The sequence below is a fragment of the Arvicola amphibius genome, chromosome 4 (assembly GCF_903992535.2).
Source record: "Arvicola amphibius chromosome 4, mArvAmp1.2, whole genome shotgun sequence".
In the NCBI taxonomy this organism is placed as follows: Eukaryota; Metazoa; Chordata; class Mammalia; order Rodentia; family Cricetidae; genus Arvicola; species Arvicola amphibius.
Genome location: NC_052050.1, coordinates 50,779,779 through 50,796,777, shown reverse-complemented (window position 1 = coordinate 50,796,777; position 16,999 = coordinate 50,779,779). Strand labels below are relative to the sequence as shown.

Sequence of the window (16,999 nt, the reverse complement as noted above, 5' to 3'; positions counted from 1 at the left end):
ATGTAAACACTGGAGAAAGGTTAGCTCTGTAAACACTGGAGAAAGGTTAGCTCTAAGCCCTGATTACCCAAGGGACAAGTCACCTCTGTCTAAGGACAACAAGGAAATAAACTCAGAAATCACAAGCCTCCCAAGAGCCACCCAGAAGTCAGGGGAGGTAGCACACACCTGGAGGTTCCAGCTGCTCATGAAGTTGAGGATCATTTGAGCCCAAGAGTTTGGGGTCAGCTTGGGCAACACAGTGAGACCTTCCCTCCAAAAAGAAGGGAGAGGAGGAGGAAGGAAGGAAGGAAGGAAGGAAGGAAGGAAAGAGAAAAAAGGAAGGCTAGCTAGCAGGCTTTATATATGGTGGTGTTCAGTACTGACTCTTAGCCACGCTTGACTCCCTGCTCTGAGACCTCTCTGGCCCCACTCCATCTGCTCCAAAGCCGTTGGCATCAATCAGCTTCTTATCTCCCAAATCCCTAGATCCAGTGAGGTGTAAGCGCATTTCCTATAAACCGGAAGGTCTCCAGTTGCCAAAAGCCTTGCCTCGCCTCACCTCCAGGTAAGATCCTGACACCAGCCTCAGGAATATGTTTTGACTGAGGGTCAGCCTCCATGCAAATGAGTCCTGGTTAGGGCTCAAGCAAAGAGCGGCGAGAGTGTGAGATTCAGTTAGAGAAAGCTCGGTGAAACCATTTGTCCGAACGTGCTAGAGAGAAGGAATCTCTAGGGAGAGCGGCTGCCAGGGTATTTGAAAGGTTGAAAAACAGATCCGGCAGGAGGAAGCTTTCAGAGGAAATAGCACCAGGTCGGACAAGGGCAAAGGAGATCTGTGGCAGATAAGAGGAACTCAGTTCAGAAGCAAGAGCGCTGAGAGGGAAAAGATCACTCTGTGGATAAACAAAAAGAGGGTGTAACCGCCTCCAGGTCATGAAACCTGCAGACTGGGGACTTTCCCAGGTTAGTCAATGCTCCAATTTCAGCCAGGCAGGCATCTGCCTTGATAAGGAAAGCAGGGTCCCCTGCTTCCTTGGTCCTGTAGAGCTTTGTGCACCAGTTTGGTTGGAGTGTTGGACTAGGCATGGTTTTGCCTGGAGTATTGTTATTTCAAGCCAGGCTGACTGACCTCGGGCACGCTCCGGTTTGTCAGCGCCCACAGGGTGCCTCGTTTACATTCTCACAGCTTCAGGGAAACCTGTTACCCGACTCCCTGTCTCCTCCCACTTCTGGCCTCTAGTCCTGGTTGACGTGACTCAGCTAAGTAGAGATACTGGCCAGGCCAAGCCCCTGCATCCCAGTGGGGTTATCTAAGGTTTATCTAAACACATCCTCTAAGAGGCCAAGTAAGTTAGGTGCTGAGGTGCCGGTTTGGGACTGGAAAGTTAGATAAATAGGCACAGAAAACCCAGTGGTAACCGAAAAGATGGGCCCAGCAGAGAGGAAAACGACAGACCCACTCTTGGCTCCTTCTAGTCTGACGCCCTTCTCATTTCAAACAGGAGAAGCAGCACAGCCTGGGCAGAGAGAGAACTGGGGGCAATGTAGGGGGTGAGAACTGGTAGAGAGAAAATTAGGATGAAATGAACTGGAGGACGTCCATACTAGGAAGTAGTGACCCTACTGTGCACCTGGGCTTGTGATGGGGCCCTTACGTTTCCTTCCACTAGAGGACCATCCTAGGTTAACCTGCTTTTAGAGATGCCAAGGAACTGTGGGGGTCAGGAACTCTTCATACTCTTCATAAGTCACCAGGTCCCGGACGTCATTGCAAGATGCACATATGCTGTTACCAGGATTCAGAGTCCTCCGTTCCTCGGATTGAGACAATCTGTTTACTTGAACTAAAACATTTAAAAGACACCATAAGCTGCCTTGAATCCGAGCCCCTTTCTTGTAGAACCCCCCCCCCCACCTATTGTTCAGCTTTTTGTGTATTATTTTTAAGACAAGATCTTATCATGTAGCCCAGGCTGGCCTTGGGAACTCTTCCCCCCTTCTCAGCCTCCTGAGTCCTGGAATCACAGGCACACACCTCATGACATTTTTGTTAGTTTGCTTGGTTGTTACATTTGTTTGTCTTTAATCCATTTAATTTTCAGAGAAAATGTCTTGCTGTGTTTCCTACTCTGGCCCTAAGCTCCTGACTTAACCTGTTCTCTGGCCTCGGCCTCCAGAGCAGCTGGACCAACTGGTGCGCACTTCCGTGTGGGGCTCTACCTTAGTTTAATAGGAGGCAGAACCATCTATCAGCAGACACGGATCACATGTGTTCGCCTTCCTAATGCTCCGTAGACCGAGGAGGAGCACACAGGACTAAGGCCGAAGGGGCCAGGGCCATGGCTTTGAGCTTGAATTTGGGAGCTCCTCTGCCAAGAAGCAGAGACCATTTATTTCCAAAGAGCAGCAAAGGTCATGAGACCCAGTGTTTGCAGCCGGCTGCCAGCAGCGACACCTAGTGTCCTAGTGATGGCTTGAGCAACTTTTAGTCTTGTGCCAGTCCCATCCAGCCAGACCTGTCTGCAGCCCTCTTGGTTTTGTGAGTAACCATCATGTCGTTCACGAACAATGTTAGAGTTTGTATCCATGGGTTTTTAAAAGGATTTATCTATATGTGTATGTGTGAGTGCCCGTGTGAGTTTATGCACACCACAGGCATGCAGGTGCTTAGGGAGACCAGAAGAGGGCGTAAGATCCCCTGGAAGTGGAGTTCCAGGTGGCTGTGCTCTGCTTGATGTGGGTGCTGGGAACCCACCCTCTTGCAAGAGCACTGACCCAGCTCTCCAACCCGGTCCATAGGCTTTTAACAATCTGACACAGGCCTTAAACTCTTACACAGACATTGGCCAAAGTCCTAGAACCAAAGTATTTCAAACAAGTAAAGTTGGAGCAGAGATTGCCTTTATGAGGAATTCAGGACACGGTTCCTTCGTACAAACTGTTAGCGTGTTAATAGGGGTGGGAAGTGGGGAGAGTGATAGAGGGAAACGGATGGGGACTGGGTAGGAAGAGGCGATAGTAACAGATTTGATAAAGGAGCTGAGAAGGCGGTCATGCAGGGTAGGACTGCTATCCCAGCACAGGCTTTGGTCAACCCAATCAACAACACCCCCCACCTAACACACCACACACACACACACACACACACACAGGCTCAGGGGACTCAATGTGGTTTTCTATCCAGCTAATTCATGCAGTCATCAGACAGATTTGTGCCTGTGCACAATGGGCCTCACAACTGTCCTGCACCGTTCCCTATCTCAGTGCTGTTCCTGTGGTCCTGAACCTGAAACCTGGGCCAGTGTGGCCTTACCTCCCTCCCAGGCCATGTTCCTTTGTAGGCTGTGTATCTGAAGTCTGAATTCCAGGCTGACTTCCTGTGGCTTGGTCACTGGATGAGTTGGGGAAGGGGGTGGGGTGGGGTGGGGTGGGGATGACTGGGGAATGAGAGAGAGAGGCACATCCGTTAAGTTCTAGAAAGCCAAGATTAGCCAAGCCAATCATAGAAAGACTTGTCTCTCTTGTGTCTCTTATGGATGGCATGCATGCCTGGTCTTCGACTCCTAGTCACCTCTGCAGATCGTGCTCCTGGTACGTGGGCACAGGAAGAGCTGGGCTGCATGGGGCTTCACAGAAGCTACAGGCAGAAGGCCTTAAGAATTCACAGGGTTGGCGCTGGAGAGATGGCTCAGAGGTTAAGAGCATTGGCTGTTCTTCCAGAGGTCCTGAGTTCAATTCCCAGCAACCACATGGTGGCTCATAACCATCTGTAGTGAGACCTGGTGCCCTCTTCTGTCCCACAGGGATACATACAGGCAGAATATTGTACATATAATAAATAAATAAATCTTAAAAAAAATTCACAGGGTTCCTATGAAAGCCATTTAAAAATGCACTAATGCAGTCATGCTCCTAGATCCTGTGACCCCAAAATAAATAATGCCTATACAGCCCTTGATCTTGCCTGTGGCTTTCCTAAAGCCCTTGTCTGGCTCCTCAGTTAGCTCTGTGCTTTCTCCACAGGCTGCGGCACTTCGGGCACCGAGCCCACTCAGTCAGTCAGTCAGTCAGTCAGTCAGTCATTCCTTTTCAGGGTCTTGTTCCATTCAGCAGCTCATCCTCACCTTTACCGTCTTCACATGTGAGCAACCCAGAGGTTGAGAATCTGAGGTCCAACCTCCAGGGCCTCGTGTTGTAGAAACAACATAACATAGGGAAACGAAGACAAAGACAAAAGCAGAGTTTGCTGGCAGGCTAGAAGGGTTCTGAGGAAGGTTAACAGAGGCAGACTAAGCCAGTGCCTGCTGGTGATACTAATAATCCCAACACACAGGAGGCTGAGGCAGGAGGATCACGAGTTTGAGGCCAGCCTGGCTTACAAGGTGAGTTTCAGAGCAGCCACGGTTACACAACAAGACCCTGTCTTAACAAACAAACAAATATAGTAGGCTAACAGTTCTCAAGCTGTGGGTTGCGACCTACGGGGGCGGTTGTCAAATGACCTTTTCACAGGGGCCGCCTAAAACCATCCGAAAACACAGGTATTTACATTACGATTCGTAACAGTAGCAAAATCACAGTTATGAAGTAATTTCATGGTTGGGGGTCACCACAACCTGAGGAACCCTATTAAAGGATCACAGTGTTAGGAAGGTTGAGCGCCACTGCCATAGGCAGATTTGGTGTAGGTGTAGTCTGGGGAGACTTCCTGGAGGCGTCCTTCTGCTTAGCCTATGGGTATGTCACCCTAATGGCAGCGTGCCAGGGCAAACGTAAGCTGAAACAGACATGTACATCTTCCTGGAGCTTCCTTTTTCTTGAAGAAATGAGGAGACAACGATAAGTATTAGTTTACTATAAATATTCATCGAAGGAAAATGTAAAATTCCCTCTGAAGTTTCAACATTACACATGACGTTTTGAGAAGTTTCTCATGTGTAAAACCCTATCCTCCATCTTCTCACTCCTCTAACTGTGGCATGACTCCTCTCTGACATGTCCAGCTTCCCATTTTAGTGACTCATCCTTCCCTGGAAACTAGGGGCACTTATCTCTTGGAAAACATTGACATTCCTTTTCTTGGCCTCAAGGTCTTTCAGACAGGCCTCCCTGCCCCAAGACTGTCCTACCACCATTGTCCTACAAAGTAACTTTTTATAGCTCTACAAAACAAAACAATAAGCCAAGTTACTTCACAGGTCTGGGCTTTCTCTAAGCTGTGCCATTTGCCTGGATTGCTGCCTGCCGCCACATTCATCTGGCAAACTCCTACTCATCCCCCAAGGCCTTGCTCAAGGGATCCTCTTCTGTGAAGCCTCCAAGCAGGCCCAAACTAAATGAGTCAGTTCCTCCGTGTGCCACTCCAGAGTAGTTTTCTTTGTCTTCCTTGTGCTGAGACCTTTTTTCTATGACTATTCCTCTGACTTGATTGTGGGAGCTGGGAGAGGGAAGACTTAATTATTATTCATGCATGTATCCTTACTCCTAAACCCAGTGATGGATATGATAGATGTCTATAAACACACACATACACACACACACACACCACACACACCACACACCACACACACATACACCACAATATGCGCACACAAACACACACTACACACATACATACACACACACCACACACACATACACCACAATATGCGCACACAAACACACACTACACACATACATACACACACCACACACCACACACACACACACACACACCACGGTTATTCAGGGTATATAGTGGTGTATGATTTTTTTCCTGGGGAAGTGTGAATAAACTCCTGCTCACCCCCAGAACAGTGCAACGGTGACAGAGCAAAGAAAACAATCTAGCTTGGGGAAGTGATGAGTTGAATTGGGGTTATTTACAGGCGCACAGGCAAGCTACGGGTGACACCATGGAAAAACGTCTCCCTCCCTAGCAATTATTAGCCACTTATGTGTCCCCAAGGAGGGATGGGCGCCGGAGACATCTCATGAGTCCTTCACACACCACTCATGCTACCCCGTGACCTCTGTGAGCTCTGAGCACTTCCGCATGGGGGTATCAGTGGGCCCAACCATGTGAGTACCTCATGCAGTCACACTAGTCCAAGACAGACGCAGCCCTGTCGTGCCCCGAGCACACAGTTCCACAGCACTCCACTCTTCTCTCCAGCTCTTACGCTTTTCCACTCTCTCTTCTGCCATGTTCCCTGAGCCTTGGAGATGATATGAATGCAGGATTGCTTTTTCCCACTTAAAGCTGAGCATGGTTCCACTGTACCACTGTAACAGCCATTCATACTGTCAACAGTAACCTCCACCTCTCTACAAAGACACTTCCGTGGCCAAGAACCACAAGAGCAGTAACCTGGGGTGTAAACATAAAGTTTAGAAGGCAGACGGACAGGCCTGTCATAGTCATTTCATGAGACAACAGCAGTGACTGCTCCACTAGGGACGTTTGTCCTAAGACACCGAACATGTGTCCCTTTCTGGAAAGTGGGCCTGAGATTCAACTAGAAAGCAGGTGGTTGCTCTCATAACAGTTGTGCCCTTGTTGTGCCAGTGGGCACATCTTGCCTGGCATGTCATAGTATCACATGCAGAGTCCTTACCGAACAAGATCGTGGATGACAGTTCTCCCCGCAGCTGTCTGCAGAGTTCCTTCTGGCACCACAACAGCCTGGGATCAAGGAAGGATCTCTGAGGTCAACTCCAGTCTGATTTCTCCATATCTTGCCACTAAACTGTATGGTATCTTCAGCAGTAGGGTCTCCAAGTCCAGTGCTGGCATGCACTCAAAGACAGTGGTAATAGCCAGTCTTGTGTAGGAGGCCTCAAGGACATCTCTGACCAACATCTCATAAGATGGACGCCCATTTCTGGCACTGAGATTTTCATTCAATAACCTTACAGCACCAGACGGTGGTGGTGCACACCTTTAATCCCAGCACTCGGAGGCAGAGGCAGGTGGATCTCTGAGTTCTAGGCCAGCCTAGTCTACAAGAGCTAGTTCTAGGACAGCCAGGGATACACAGAGGAACCCTGTCTCAAAAAAAAAAAAAAAAAAAAAAAAAAAAAAAAAAAAAAAAAAAAAAAAAAAAAACAACAACAACAACAACAAAAAAAAACCCTAAAACCAAAAACCAAACCAAACCAAAAAGACCCTTACAGTTTTTTTTTCTCATCCAGGCAAGGTACCTTAATTCAAAGTCTTTAACCATTATTTTACTTTATAGGCACTGGGTTGTAGGATTCTTGTCAATCATCTTGTTGGATGTCACATCTTAGGCAACCATTAACCCCCTAAATACCACCATGATGCCCAACCCTTGCACCCTGTGTGAACTGCTTCCCACCCTTGATCCTTTAGGTGCTTACTCCACTCTCAATGCTTTTCTAAACCTGTAAAACACATTGAGCATCAGATAATGAAACCTTTTTGCAAAGGGTGGGCAGGATCTCTGATGTCCCGCCGCCAACCATTTCAAGCAAGCGCCAACTTTTCTTGAGATTTGGCAGCGAAGGTGAAGGTTCACGACCGCTTGAAAATATCTCATCACGTTCACAAGCTGTTCCCTCCAAAGAGCAGTGCGGGTTATGGCATCATGGATGAGAGTCGTGGTCTGATATAGGTTTCTATACCACGGCCGTTCTCCACAACCATTCCATTTCCCCACCTTGGATGCGGATGCAATGTCCCCACACCTGTCCTCACTCCAGAAGGGCTTAGTAAGTCTGGCTCCCACTGTTTCATCCGCGACGAGGGCATCGGGAGTGGGACTGCACTATCGTTTGCCACACAGGCTCTGGCTTCCTGCTCTGATAGGCTCTAGAGTGGTTGCTTTCTTCCTATTGGTCACATTTGCCTGGGCTTGGTGAGTAACCTCCGCCCTCGGAGGGAAAAAAATGTACCCAGCATCCTCTGGGGAGAGAACTGCCCACCTTTGGGAACAACTTGCTCCGTTTCACATTTACTGTGCTGTCATTCACTCCTGTTAACCCCAAGGAGGCTTGCAAGCGCTGACTCTGGCTTTCTGACAGCTTTTCCCTCTAGGGACTCCAACTCCACAAAAATCTTGCCACATTTGCTTTTGAGTGACCTGGAAAATCTCTGGGTCTGCTTTTCCTTTTTCTCATCCTGCGATTGTCAGGGTTTTCTGCATTGGGCCGTGTGTAAGGCCTCTCTAGCTGCTTGCTGAATTATGGGTTTTCGCTTCCTCTGTATTAAAGGTTGGCCCCGAAGGGCATTTCCTGTTCTCTCTCTCCCCGCACCACTGTCAGATTGTTCCTATGGGTTCCAAGTTTTGGGGTCTCAGGAGGGACTATTTAACAGATCTAATTTGTATTCTCTTTCCCTTAGATTCTTCACACGCCCCACCGCAAGCAGCAGCAAGTCAACGCCTTCCCTTCTCCCCTCTTGTTTTCCACATGTCCTGCCAATTAAGAGGCTATCGAAAACGATAGAATCCAAACATGGTTTTCAGTTTGCAGTTTCTCCCTTAGGTGAGCAAGTTCTTCCTGGGCAGACAGTTGAGCCACCGTTGCATGTACGGCTTTCCTCCACTCCCCACACTTAGGTGTGCATGTGCACATATGTACTCAGAGGAGAGCTTGTGGCAATCAGTTTTCTCCTTCAACCATGTGGGTGTAAGGATCAAGCTTAGGTCATCATGCATGGTGACAAGTGTCTGCCCAATGAGCCGTCTTTCAGGATCCTCAACCCTTATTATCAGAGCAAAGGTCACACAACTGATACCAAAGCCTTCTTAGGAACTTATTTTAGGGTATTGCAAAAATATTCTCTACCGTCAACCATGTGATGGTGTCGGGCAGTGGTTCTCTTACTTATGTGGCAGACTCCTCTCGTCAAGGAGGTGTGTAGTTCATGCCACCTGGAGGAGGACGGTCATGCTGGACACTTCGCCTTCAGAGGACACAGTCCTAGTTGCAGCTTAGCAACAGCACAGCCAAGAAGGGTACCATGGCATACTCAGCAGGGAAGGGCGCTTATGTCGGGGTCACCTCTGAAACCGCTCCACCTGCAAACAGTAAGTATCTTCAGTTGCACGCCGTACCACCCAGAGCGGGAGACAAGGCTCCTCTTTGGTTTTTTCATATGGTTATTTGGTGGCCAACTAGAGATAATTTTCCAGGGGAGATGTTAAAAAAAATTGTTTAGCCCCAGTAGGACACTCAGGACAGACAAAAGAAACGTTCCAGGCAGGCATGGTGGTAAACACCTTTAGCCCCAATACTTTAAACCCGGTTTCATCATCAGATGGAGCTCTGTGAGTCTGAGGCCAGCACAGCCTACTACAGACGCAGATTCCAGGCCAGTCGGAGTTACCTGGCGAGATTCCGTTGTCATCCCCACCCCTTCCCCCCCAAAAGGTGCCACTGAAATCTAGCTTGGCGAGGCAATGAATTTAATTGGGATTCTTTACAAAAGCATGGTTGAGGAAGAATTTAAGAAAGCTCAGGTTTCATCTCCATCACTGCAAAAACAAACCCAAGCCTGCAACACCTGCCCTGAAGGGGTGAAAGGGCAGCAGCACGGCAGCGAAGATCTTTCCCTGCGGCAGTGACTCGGCCCCTGTCTGTTCTCCAGAGGTGCTGTGGCTTTGTAAGTATCTCACACATTGCCGCGGTGCCTCCCGGAGATCTACCCGTGTCTCCATGTGAGCTGTGCGAGCCTTGTGCTTCCATAAGGAAATACTAGTGTGCCTCTCGCACAGGTACTCCGGTGTCAAAGATGGTAATGGCCATGTCATCCTTTAAGGACAGCGTTCTACAACAAGACAGCTGCCCAGGAACTATTTATGTAGCTCAGGCTGGCCTTGAACTTGTGACCCCTCTGTCCCTACCACCTGAGTGCTAGGATTATAGGTGTATATTAGTACTCTATAGATACCTTTTATAAAAATGAATACAACTTATTTTGGCTTCTCTTTTGGTTTTAGAGTCAAGATAAGGAAGTCGTCAGGTTCTCACAGACTTGGAAAATGTGAGGGAAACAAAATCGTCACAATGATAAAAGCAAAATTCTCTGTATCAAGCAGGGGGGGTCTCTGGAGGAACAGAATAAACACACGCATTCATATGTGTGTGTTTGTGTGTGTGTGTGTGACAATGATTCTGTGGACTGGAGGTGACGTGCACCAAGTCTCAGGTTTCATCCTCAGCACTGCAAAAGCAAATCAAAACCAATGGCACATCTTGATGGGGGTGACAGAAATGAGTGCCACCATTAAGAACTTGAAAGATGCAGGGGTGGGGGTCCTTACACCTCCCTTTAACTCTCCCATTTGATCTCTGCAGAAGACAGATCATGAAGAATGGCAGTTGAATATCACAAACCTAATCAAGCAAAGATTCCCACTGTAATTGCTGTTAGATGTGAGTGTCCTTATTTGCACAAATTAACACATCTCCTGGCACCGAGGATGCAGGTAGTGACCAAGAAGATGCTTTTTCCTTAGCTCGTGTACATAAGAACCACTAGGAGGCTTCATGTAACAAGGCCAGTAGTACACCTTTACAGATTACCTCAAAGGTATAGAGTATATGTATATATATATATATATATGTGTGTGTGTGTGTGTGTGTGTGTGTGTGTGTATTCTCTAGCCTTGTTCAAAGTGATCTTAATCACATTTTCCTTCCACAAAATGGTCCGCTATGTTGACAACATTATGCTGTTTGAGCCAAGTAAGCAGAGGGTAGCAACCACTCTGAACTCATTGGTAACATATGCAAATCCATGCATGATGGGAAATAAATCCAACCAAAACTCAAGGATCTTCTACCTTAGTGAATTTTTTTAGGAGTCCAGGTGGGACATGCAGAGATATTCCTTCTAAGGTGAAGGATAAGTAATTGTGCCTGACCCTTCCCACCACCTAGACAGAAGCACAACGTTTAGCGGGCCCATGTGGATTCTGGAGACAGCACATTCCTCATTTGGGTGTGTTACTCCGGCCTGTGGATCAACTGACTTGGAAAGCTGCTAGCTTTGTGTGGGGCCTGGAACAGGAGAAGGCTCTTCAACAGGTCCAGGCTGCTGTGCTGGCTGCTCTATCACTTGGACCATATGATCCGGCAGCCCTGATGGTACTTGAGGTGGCAGTGGCAGATAGGGATGCGGTTTGGAGCCTTTGGCAGGCCCCTATAGGTGAATCACAGTGGAGGCCCTTGGCTCCATCTGCAGACAACTGTTGGCCTGTTACTGAGCCTTAGTGGAAATTAAACTTTAAAAATATATATATTTTACTTTTCATCTTACACCCATTGCTGTTTTGCCTCCACATGTGTCTGTGTGAAGGTGTCAGAACTCCTGGAGTTGCAATCACAGACAGTTGTGAGCTACCATGTGGGTGCTGGAACTTGAACCCAGGTCCTCTGAAGAGTAGCTAGTGCTCCTAACTCCTAAGACATCTCTCTAGCCCCAGAAACTGAACTTTTGATGATGGACTACCAGATTACCTTGTGGCCTGAGCTGTTTGTCACGAGCTGGATGTTATCTGGCCCACGAAGCCACAAAGCTGGATATACACAGCTGCCATCCATTATCAAATGGAAGTGGTATATATGTAATTGGGACCAAGCAAGCACTGAAGGCACAAACAAGTTCCATGAAGAAGTTGCCCAAATGCCTCTGCTTTCTGCTTCTTTTACAATGCTTTCTGTCCCTAAGCACCCCCTACAGCTTCATGGGGTGTGCCTTGAGGCTTGTTGACTAAGGAAGAGAAGACAAGGCTCTGGTTTACAGACAGTATACATGCTGTGCAGGCACTGCCAAAGAGTAGACAGCTGCAGCCTTCCTGTCTCTGTCTAGGGCTAGGGGACCTTAAAGAGCACAGGTAAAGGGAAATCCTTACAGTGGACAGAACGGACAATGGTCATATGTTTTGCTTGGAATGAGAAATGGCCAGATGTGCGATTTTCTATTGATCCACGTGGGAGGTAGCAGAAGTTCAAAGTCATCCTTTGCTATGCAGTGAACTTGGGGTCAGCCTGGGCTTCGTGAGCCCCTGCACCCCACCCCCCAGGGTGCACAATTTCCATTTAATTTTCCTATAAATATCCATGCTTTATAACCCATGTGATTCTACCAAAGCTCGCCAGATTGATGTGGTTCATTGACCTTGAATTTACTAGAGCAGTTTGAGTCCGTAGTAACCACCTGGCAAAGGAAAACGATGTTGTGGAGTCCAGTCAAGTTGCCCTGAGTTACTGTGTTGACAGTGGGGCTAGCACAGATCACATTCAGACACTGTTCTAAGTCTCTTGCGCATGCACACACCATGACAAATTTAATCCTCATAACAACCCTATCAGGTAACTATTATTATAATCATTTAAAAGAAAACAAGGAAACAGGCTCTTGTTTGCAATCAGATAGCTAAGCAAGAGAGCTGAGAGTCAGGCTCAGTAAGTCTTGCTGGGGGGGTGGGGTGTCTGCTTTTCCAGTGCTATATTACCTCCATGAACAACACACAGCTCTGGCTAAGAACATCAGGCAGAAGAGGAATGCTCCCTTTCACAACTGATAATCCCAGGCTTCCGGGTTTCTCGTCCTGCCATAGTGCACAGCATTACTTGGTACAACCTAGACCTAGAGGCCCCAGTCTCCTCCCTGGCTATATTTCTACTTCACCATGGAGAGAGCCATTCCTTTGGCTTGACCTGATTCAACTTACAGCAGAGTCCTGGGCAGCCTTCTCGGAAAACCAGTTCCCTGCCTCCCTGGTGGCCTGGCTGGTGAAACCAGTGAGTCTGCTTTCCTAAGGTCCCTGTACCAGGGCATTTCCGCAGATAACAACCCAGAGCTGAGAAAAGAGCAGAGGGGAGCGGGGAGGAAGCTAACTGCCCAGGGTGGGAGGGCCTTACCCACAAGGGTGTGCTGCTGAGAGTCTGTCTGCCTTCTCTAGTCTTCCAGTTTCACAACTTTGGAGCTATTTTTTTCTTCCCTTTCTAGGCAGATGCTTTCTCATCAGTTAGGAAACACTGCCATCCTGTGGCTATGCGTTGATAGTACTCCGACCTGCAAATTGCTGAAATTTCAATGGCGTTGTTTAATGATTAAACCAAAAGAGCACACCTATTTAGTCAGATGGCAGAAGGAAAGCCAGAGTGACCTGGTAAAGAAGGATGCTCTCTGGAGTCTTCAAAGAACAAACAAACAAACGAAAAAACACCTGGATTCGTCTCTCTGAACTCTTAACTTTGCTTTTAAAAATCTAACCTAAGCCTTTAGCGATTCTGGTGACAAAGATGTCATCTACTCCCAACCACTGTTGGTTTAGAATCCTACGCACGGTGGCTCTGCATAGACGCTGTCCTTTCCAGGGAAGTTCACATCAATCTGTCTCCAGGCTATTTCCCTTGGCTAGTGCAAGCTCTGTTTCCACTCCTAGGTCTGTTTGACCTGCATCCTCCCACGGTAGGCTAAACCTAAATTCCAATATTTCCACTTTCTTTTTTGAAGCAGAACGATTTGGGGGTATGTCTGCTAACGTCTTTAAGCATCAGTTACTCCATCCATTTGTAAAGTGGGATAGCATCTTCGTCAAAGGGCTATTGTAAGAATGAAATGACAAAGGGGTGTGTGTGTGTGTGTGTGTGTGTGTGTGTGTGTGTGTAAAGACTGCCTGGAACTTCACAGGTCTTGATAGTGGGAAGTCATATTTCCCGTGAGGGCTTGCTAGTATTGTCCATTGGTGGCCCAGTGATTTGATGTCAGAGGTTTACAGGATCCTCAGCAACAAATCCGAGAATGGAAGAACTCTTTCAGGCTTTAGAGACCACCGCTATTTTCACGCGTGGGCAGCTGGCCGAGCACGGATTGCAAGCCGGCTCTTCTTGCGTGCGCAGTCGGCTGCAGGTGCGTGGGCGTGAGCCCCGTGGCGCCGAGAGGCGCGGGGAGGGGCGGGGCGCGGCCACTCATTCCTCGCGGTTCCCTATCCAGGACTGGGGGTTGCGTGTGGATAATTCAATCCCCGTGGGACTCGGCGTCAGGCCTCGGCCCAGGCTCGGTGGATTGGCTGTCTCGCTTGCCCCCGCCCTCGGTACTCACACCCCCACCCCCACCCCGTGTCCCAGGTGGCTCGGGCCCCTGTGGTGATCTCTGTTTACGGAGAGAGCGGGTCCAAGTTGGGCTCCATCTCTGCACTGGCTGGCGACTCGGCAGAACCCTGCCTGCCAGGAACGCGCGGAGAAAAACCAGCCGAACCCACCTTCGCCCTTTCCCTACTCCCAACGCCGGGAGAGGTCGGGTAAGAGAAAGAGGGTGCGGGAAGGAGGAGCTCTGGCCTGGGGGATCCTGCTGTTCCCCCTCTTCCAGGACCTCACGCGCACCCAAGACTTCTATCCCTAGGCCTGGTTCCCGCGCCCATGCTCGGGGCGACGTGCCCACCCTGGGCGAGCAGCCCGAGGCTGGATCTCAGGGACGTCAGCTCCCTAGCGGAGGCCCAGGCGTGGAGACTTCATTCACAGGTGTTTCCCCACCCCAGCAGACGGCGATGACCCCCAAGCCGGCCGGACCCCCGGACGGGGGCTGGGGCTGGGTGGTGGCGGCCTCAGCATTCGCCGTGAACGGGCTCTCCTACGGGCTCTTACGCTCCCTGGGCCTTGCCCTCCCCGACCTCGCGGAGCACTTTGAACGAAGCGCCCAGGACACTGCGTGGGTCAGCGCCCTGGCCTTGGCCGTGCAGCAGGCAGCCAGTGAGGGGGGGCCCCGAGGTGGGAGGCGGGAACCGGGTGGAGAGGCCGTGATGTTAGTGATGGGAGACAGCAGACTTGATTACCAGACAACCTGAGAGCTACTGGTGGAACCAAGTTCTAGAAGAGTGGGTCTTGAGGTCAAAGGGAGGAGTTACCAGGTCAAGCAAAACAGCCAATGAGAATTGTTGGAGATAGTTTGGGGGTCCCGGGGCATGTCTTCGTTGACTTCGCCCCCTTCTAGGCCCAGTGGGCAGCGCCCTGAGCACTCGCTGGGGGGCACGCCCCGTGGTGATGGTTGGGGGCGTCCTAACCTCGCTTGGCTTGGTCTTCTCGGCTTTCGCCCGAAGCCTCCTACACCTCTACCTCGGCCTGGGCCTCCTCGCTGGTAAGAATGGGATGCTCGTATGCTTCAGGGATGATAATGCGGACAGGAGCTTCTTGTGGGGTAGGGGACCGAACAAGGCGCTCTCTCTCTCTCTCTCTCTCTCTCTCTCTCTCTCTCTCTCTCTCTCTCTCTCTCTCTCTCTCTCTCTCTCTCTCTCTCTCTCTCTCTCTGTTGTGTGTTCGTGCGCATGGAGAAGAGAAGCAGGGCTAAGGAATGCTAGGAAAATCATCCTCGTACCCCTATCCTGTCCTATCCATTTGCAGGTTCCGGCTGGGCCCTGGTGTTCGCCCCTTCCCTGGGTACCCTCTCTCGGTACTTCTCCCGCCGTCGGGTCTTGGCGGTAGGGTTGGCGCTCACCGGTAATGGGGCATCCTCGCTGCTCCTGGCACCTGCCTTGCAGTTCCTCCTTGATACTTTCGGCTGGCGGGGTGCCTTGCTCCTCCTTGGCGCTGTCACCCTCCACCTCACACCCTGTGGCGCCTTGCTACGACCCTTGGCTCTTTCTGGTGACCCCCTAGCCCCACCTCGAACTCCCTTAGCTGCCCTTGGCCTAGGTCTCTTTAGACGCCGAGCCTTTACAATCTTTGCTTTGGGCACCGCCTTGATTGGGGGCGGATACTTCGTCCCCTACGTGCACTTGGGTCCGCACGCTTTAGATCAGGGGATGGGGGGTTACGGGGCAGCGTTGGTGGTGGCTGTCGCTGCAGTGGGAGATGCGAGTGCCCGACTGGTCAGTGGATGGCTTGCAGACCAGGGCTGGGTGCCCCTTCCGCGCCTTCTGGTTGTGTTTGGGTCTCTGACTGGGTTAGGGGTACTGGCAGTGGGACTAGTGCCCACTGTGGAGACGGAGGAGGGTTGGGGGGCTCCCCTGCTAGCCGCGGCTGGGGCCTACGGCCTGAGCGCCGGGAGTTATGCCCCACTGGTTTTCGGTGTGCTCCCCGGGCTGGTGGGCATTGGAGGTGTGGTACAGGCTACAGGGCTGGTGATGATGCTGATGAGCCTCGGGGGACTCCTGGGCCCTCCCCTGTCAGGTAAGGGTTGAGTCTGAAGATTCGCTCAAGACGTCTGCCCCTGGGATGACAGGCCTCTAAATTCCTTTATCCCTCTTCTCAGGTTTCCTAAGGGATAAGACAGGAGACTTCAGTGCCTCTTTCCTGGTGTGCAGCTCTTTCATCCTCTCTGGCAGCTTCATCTACATGGGGCTGCCCAGAGCCCTCCCAACCTGCCGTCCAGTCTCACCTCCACCTACCCCTCCCCCTGAGAGAGGGGAGCTGCTCCCAGTTCCACAGGCATCCCTGCTCTCGGCAGGGGGCGCTGATCCCACCCGGGAAACCACTTGTTGATCTTTTTCTTGTTTGAGCCCCTTCCCTAATAAAGGCTTTTTGTCTGACTCTGTTGAAAAGCAACAACAAAAACAAAAACCTTCTGAAAGCAACAGGACCCCAGCGGCCCTGGTGGTGAGGAGGATGCCTATCCAGTCAGTTTTCCTTTGCTCAAATCCTTGCCTTAAGAGGGTCTTTGAGAAGTTGTGAGCTTGTCAGTTTCAGCTTGCTAACGGGCATATCTAAATCTCATACTTCAAATGTTTATTTGTGTGGGTTTGTGGTGGCCAGATCTCTTTGAGATCTTGGAGCTGGACTACAGGCGGTTGTGAACTGCCTGGTGCGAATGCCCTGAGCCAAACAGGTCGCCACGAGGAGCAGCAATCTGCTGAGTTCTCTCTCCAGACCTACTGTTTAAAAGATTTGATTTTTATTTACGCTATGTGTGTGTGTGTTTGTATGAATGTATGCCACATATGTGTGGGTGTCCACAGAAGCCAGAAGAGGACATAGGATCCCCTGGATCTGGATTAATAGGTGGTTGTGAGCCACCATGTGTGGGTGGCTTTGGCCCTCTGGAAAAGCAGGAAGTGCTTTTAACTGC

The 16,999-nt window shown here is 50.1% G+C and overlaps 1 protein-coding gene across 4 annotated transcripts; it reads left to right on the top strand.

The window, feature by feature from the left end:
• Positions 1-12,655: 12,655 nt before the first annotated feature.
• On the top strand, positions 12,656-16,463 carry Slc16a11 (solute carrier family 16 member 11). 4 transcript variants are annotated; one of them, XM_038327143.2, is made up of 7 exons: positions 12,656-12,735; positions 12,944-13,849; positions 14,068-14,240; positions 14,342-14,688; positions 14,930-15,073; positions 15,337-16,104; positions 16,187-16,463. In XM_038327143.2, the coding sequence occupies exons 2-7, from the start codon at positions 13,742-13,744 to the stop codon at positions 16,414-16,416; spliced, it is 1,770 nt and encodes a 589-aa protein (XP_038183071.1). In that variant the 5' UTR covers positions 12,656-12,735; positions 12,944-13,741; the 3' UTR covers positions 16,417-16,463. The 4 variants fall into 4 exon arrangements, with proteins under 4 accessions (XP_038183071.1, XP_038183072.1, XP_038183074.1 ...); XM_038327144.2 differs by having other exon boundaries at positions 12,660-12,735; positions 14,478-14,688; XM_038327146.2 differs by lacking the exons at positions 12,656-12,735; positions 12,944-13,849; positions 14,068-14,240 and adding an exon at positions 13,952-14,033 and having other exon boundaries at positions 14,478-14,688.
• Positions 16,464-16,999: the final 536 nt, after the last annotated feature.

Excerpts from the sequence above, each read along its gene's own strand:
- Slc16a11 (XM_038327143.2), top strand. The coding sequence starts at position 13,742 with ATGGAAGAACTCTTTCAGGCTTTAGAGACCACCGCTATTTTCACGCGT. Across the intron at positions 13,850-14,067 it reads GCGTGCGCAGTCGGCTGCAG|GTGGCTCGGGCCCCTGTGGT; the intron begins GTGCGTGGGCGT and ends CCCGTGTCCCAG. Across the intron at positions 14,689-14,929 it reads GGCCGTGCAGCAGGCAGCCA|GCCCAGTGGGCAGCGCCCTG; the intron begins GTGAGGGGGGGC and ends GCCCCCTTCTAG.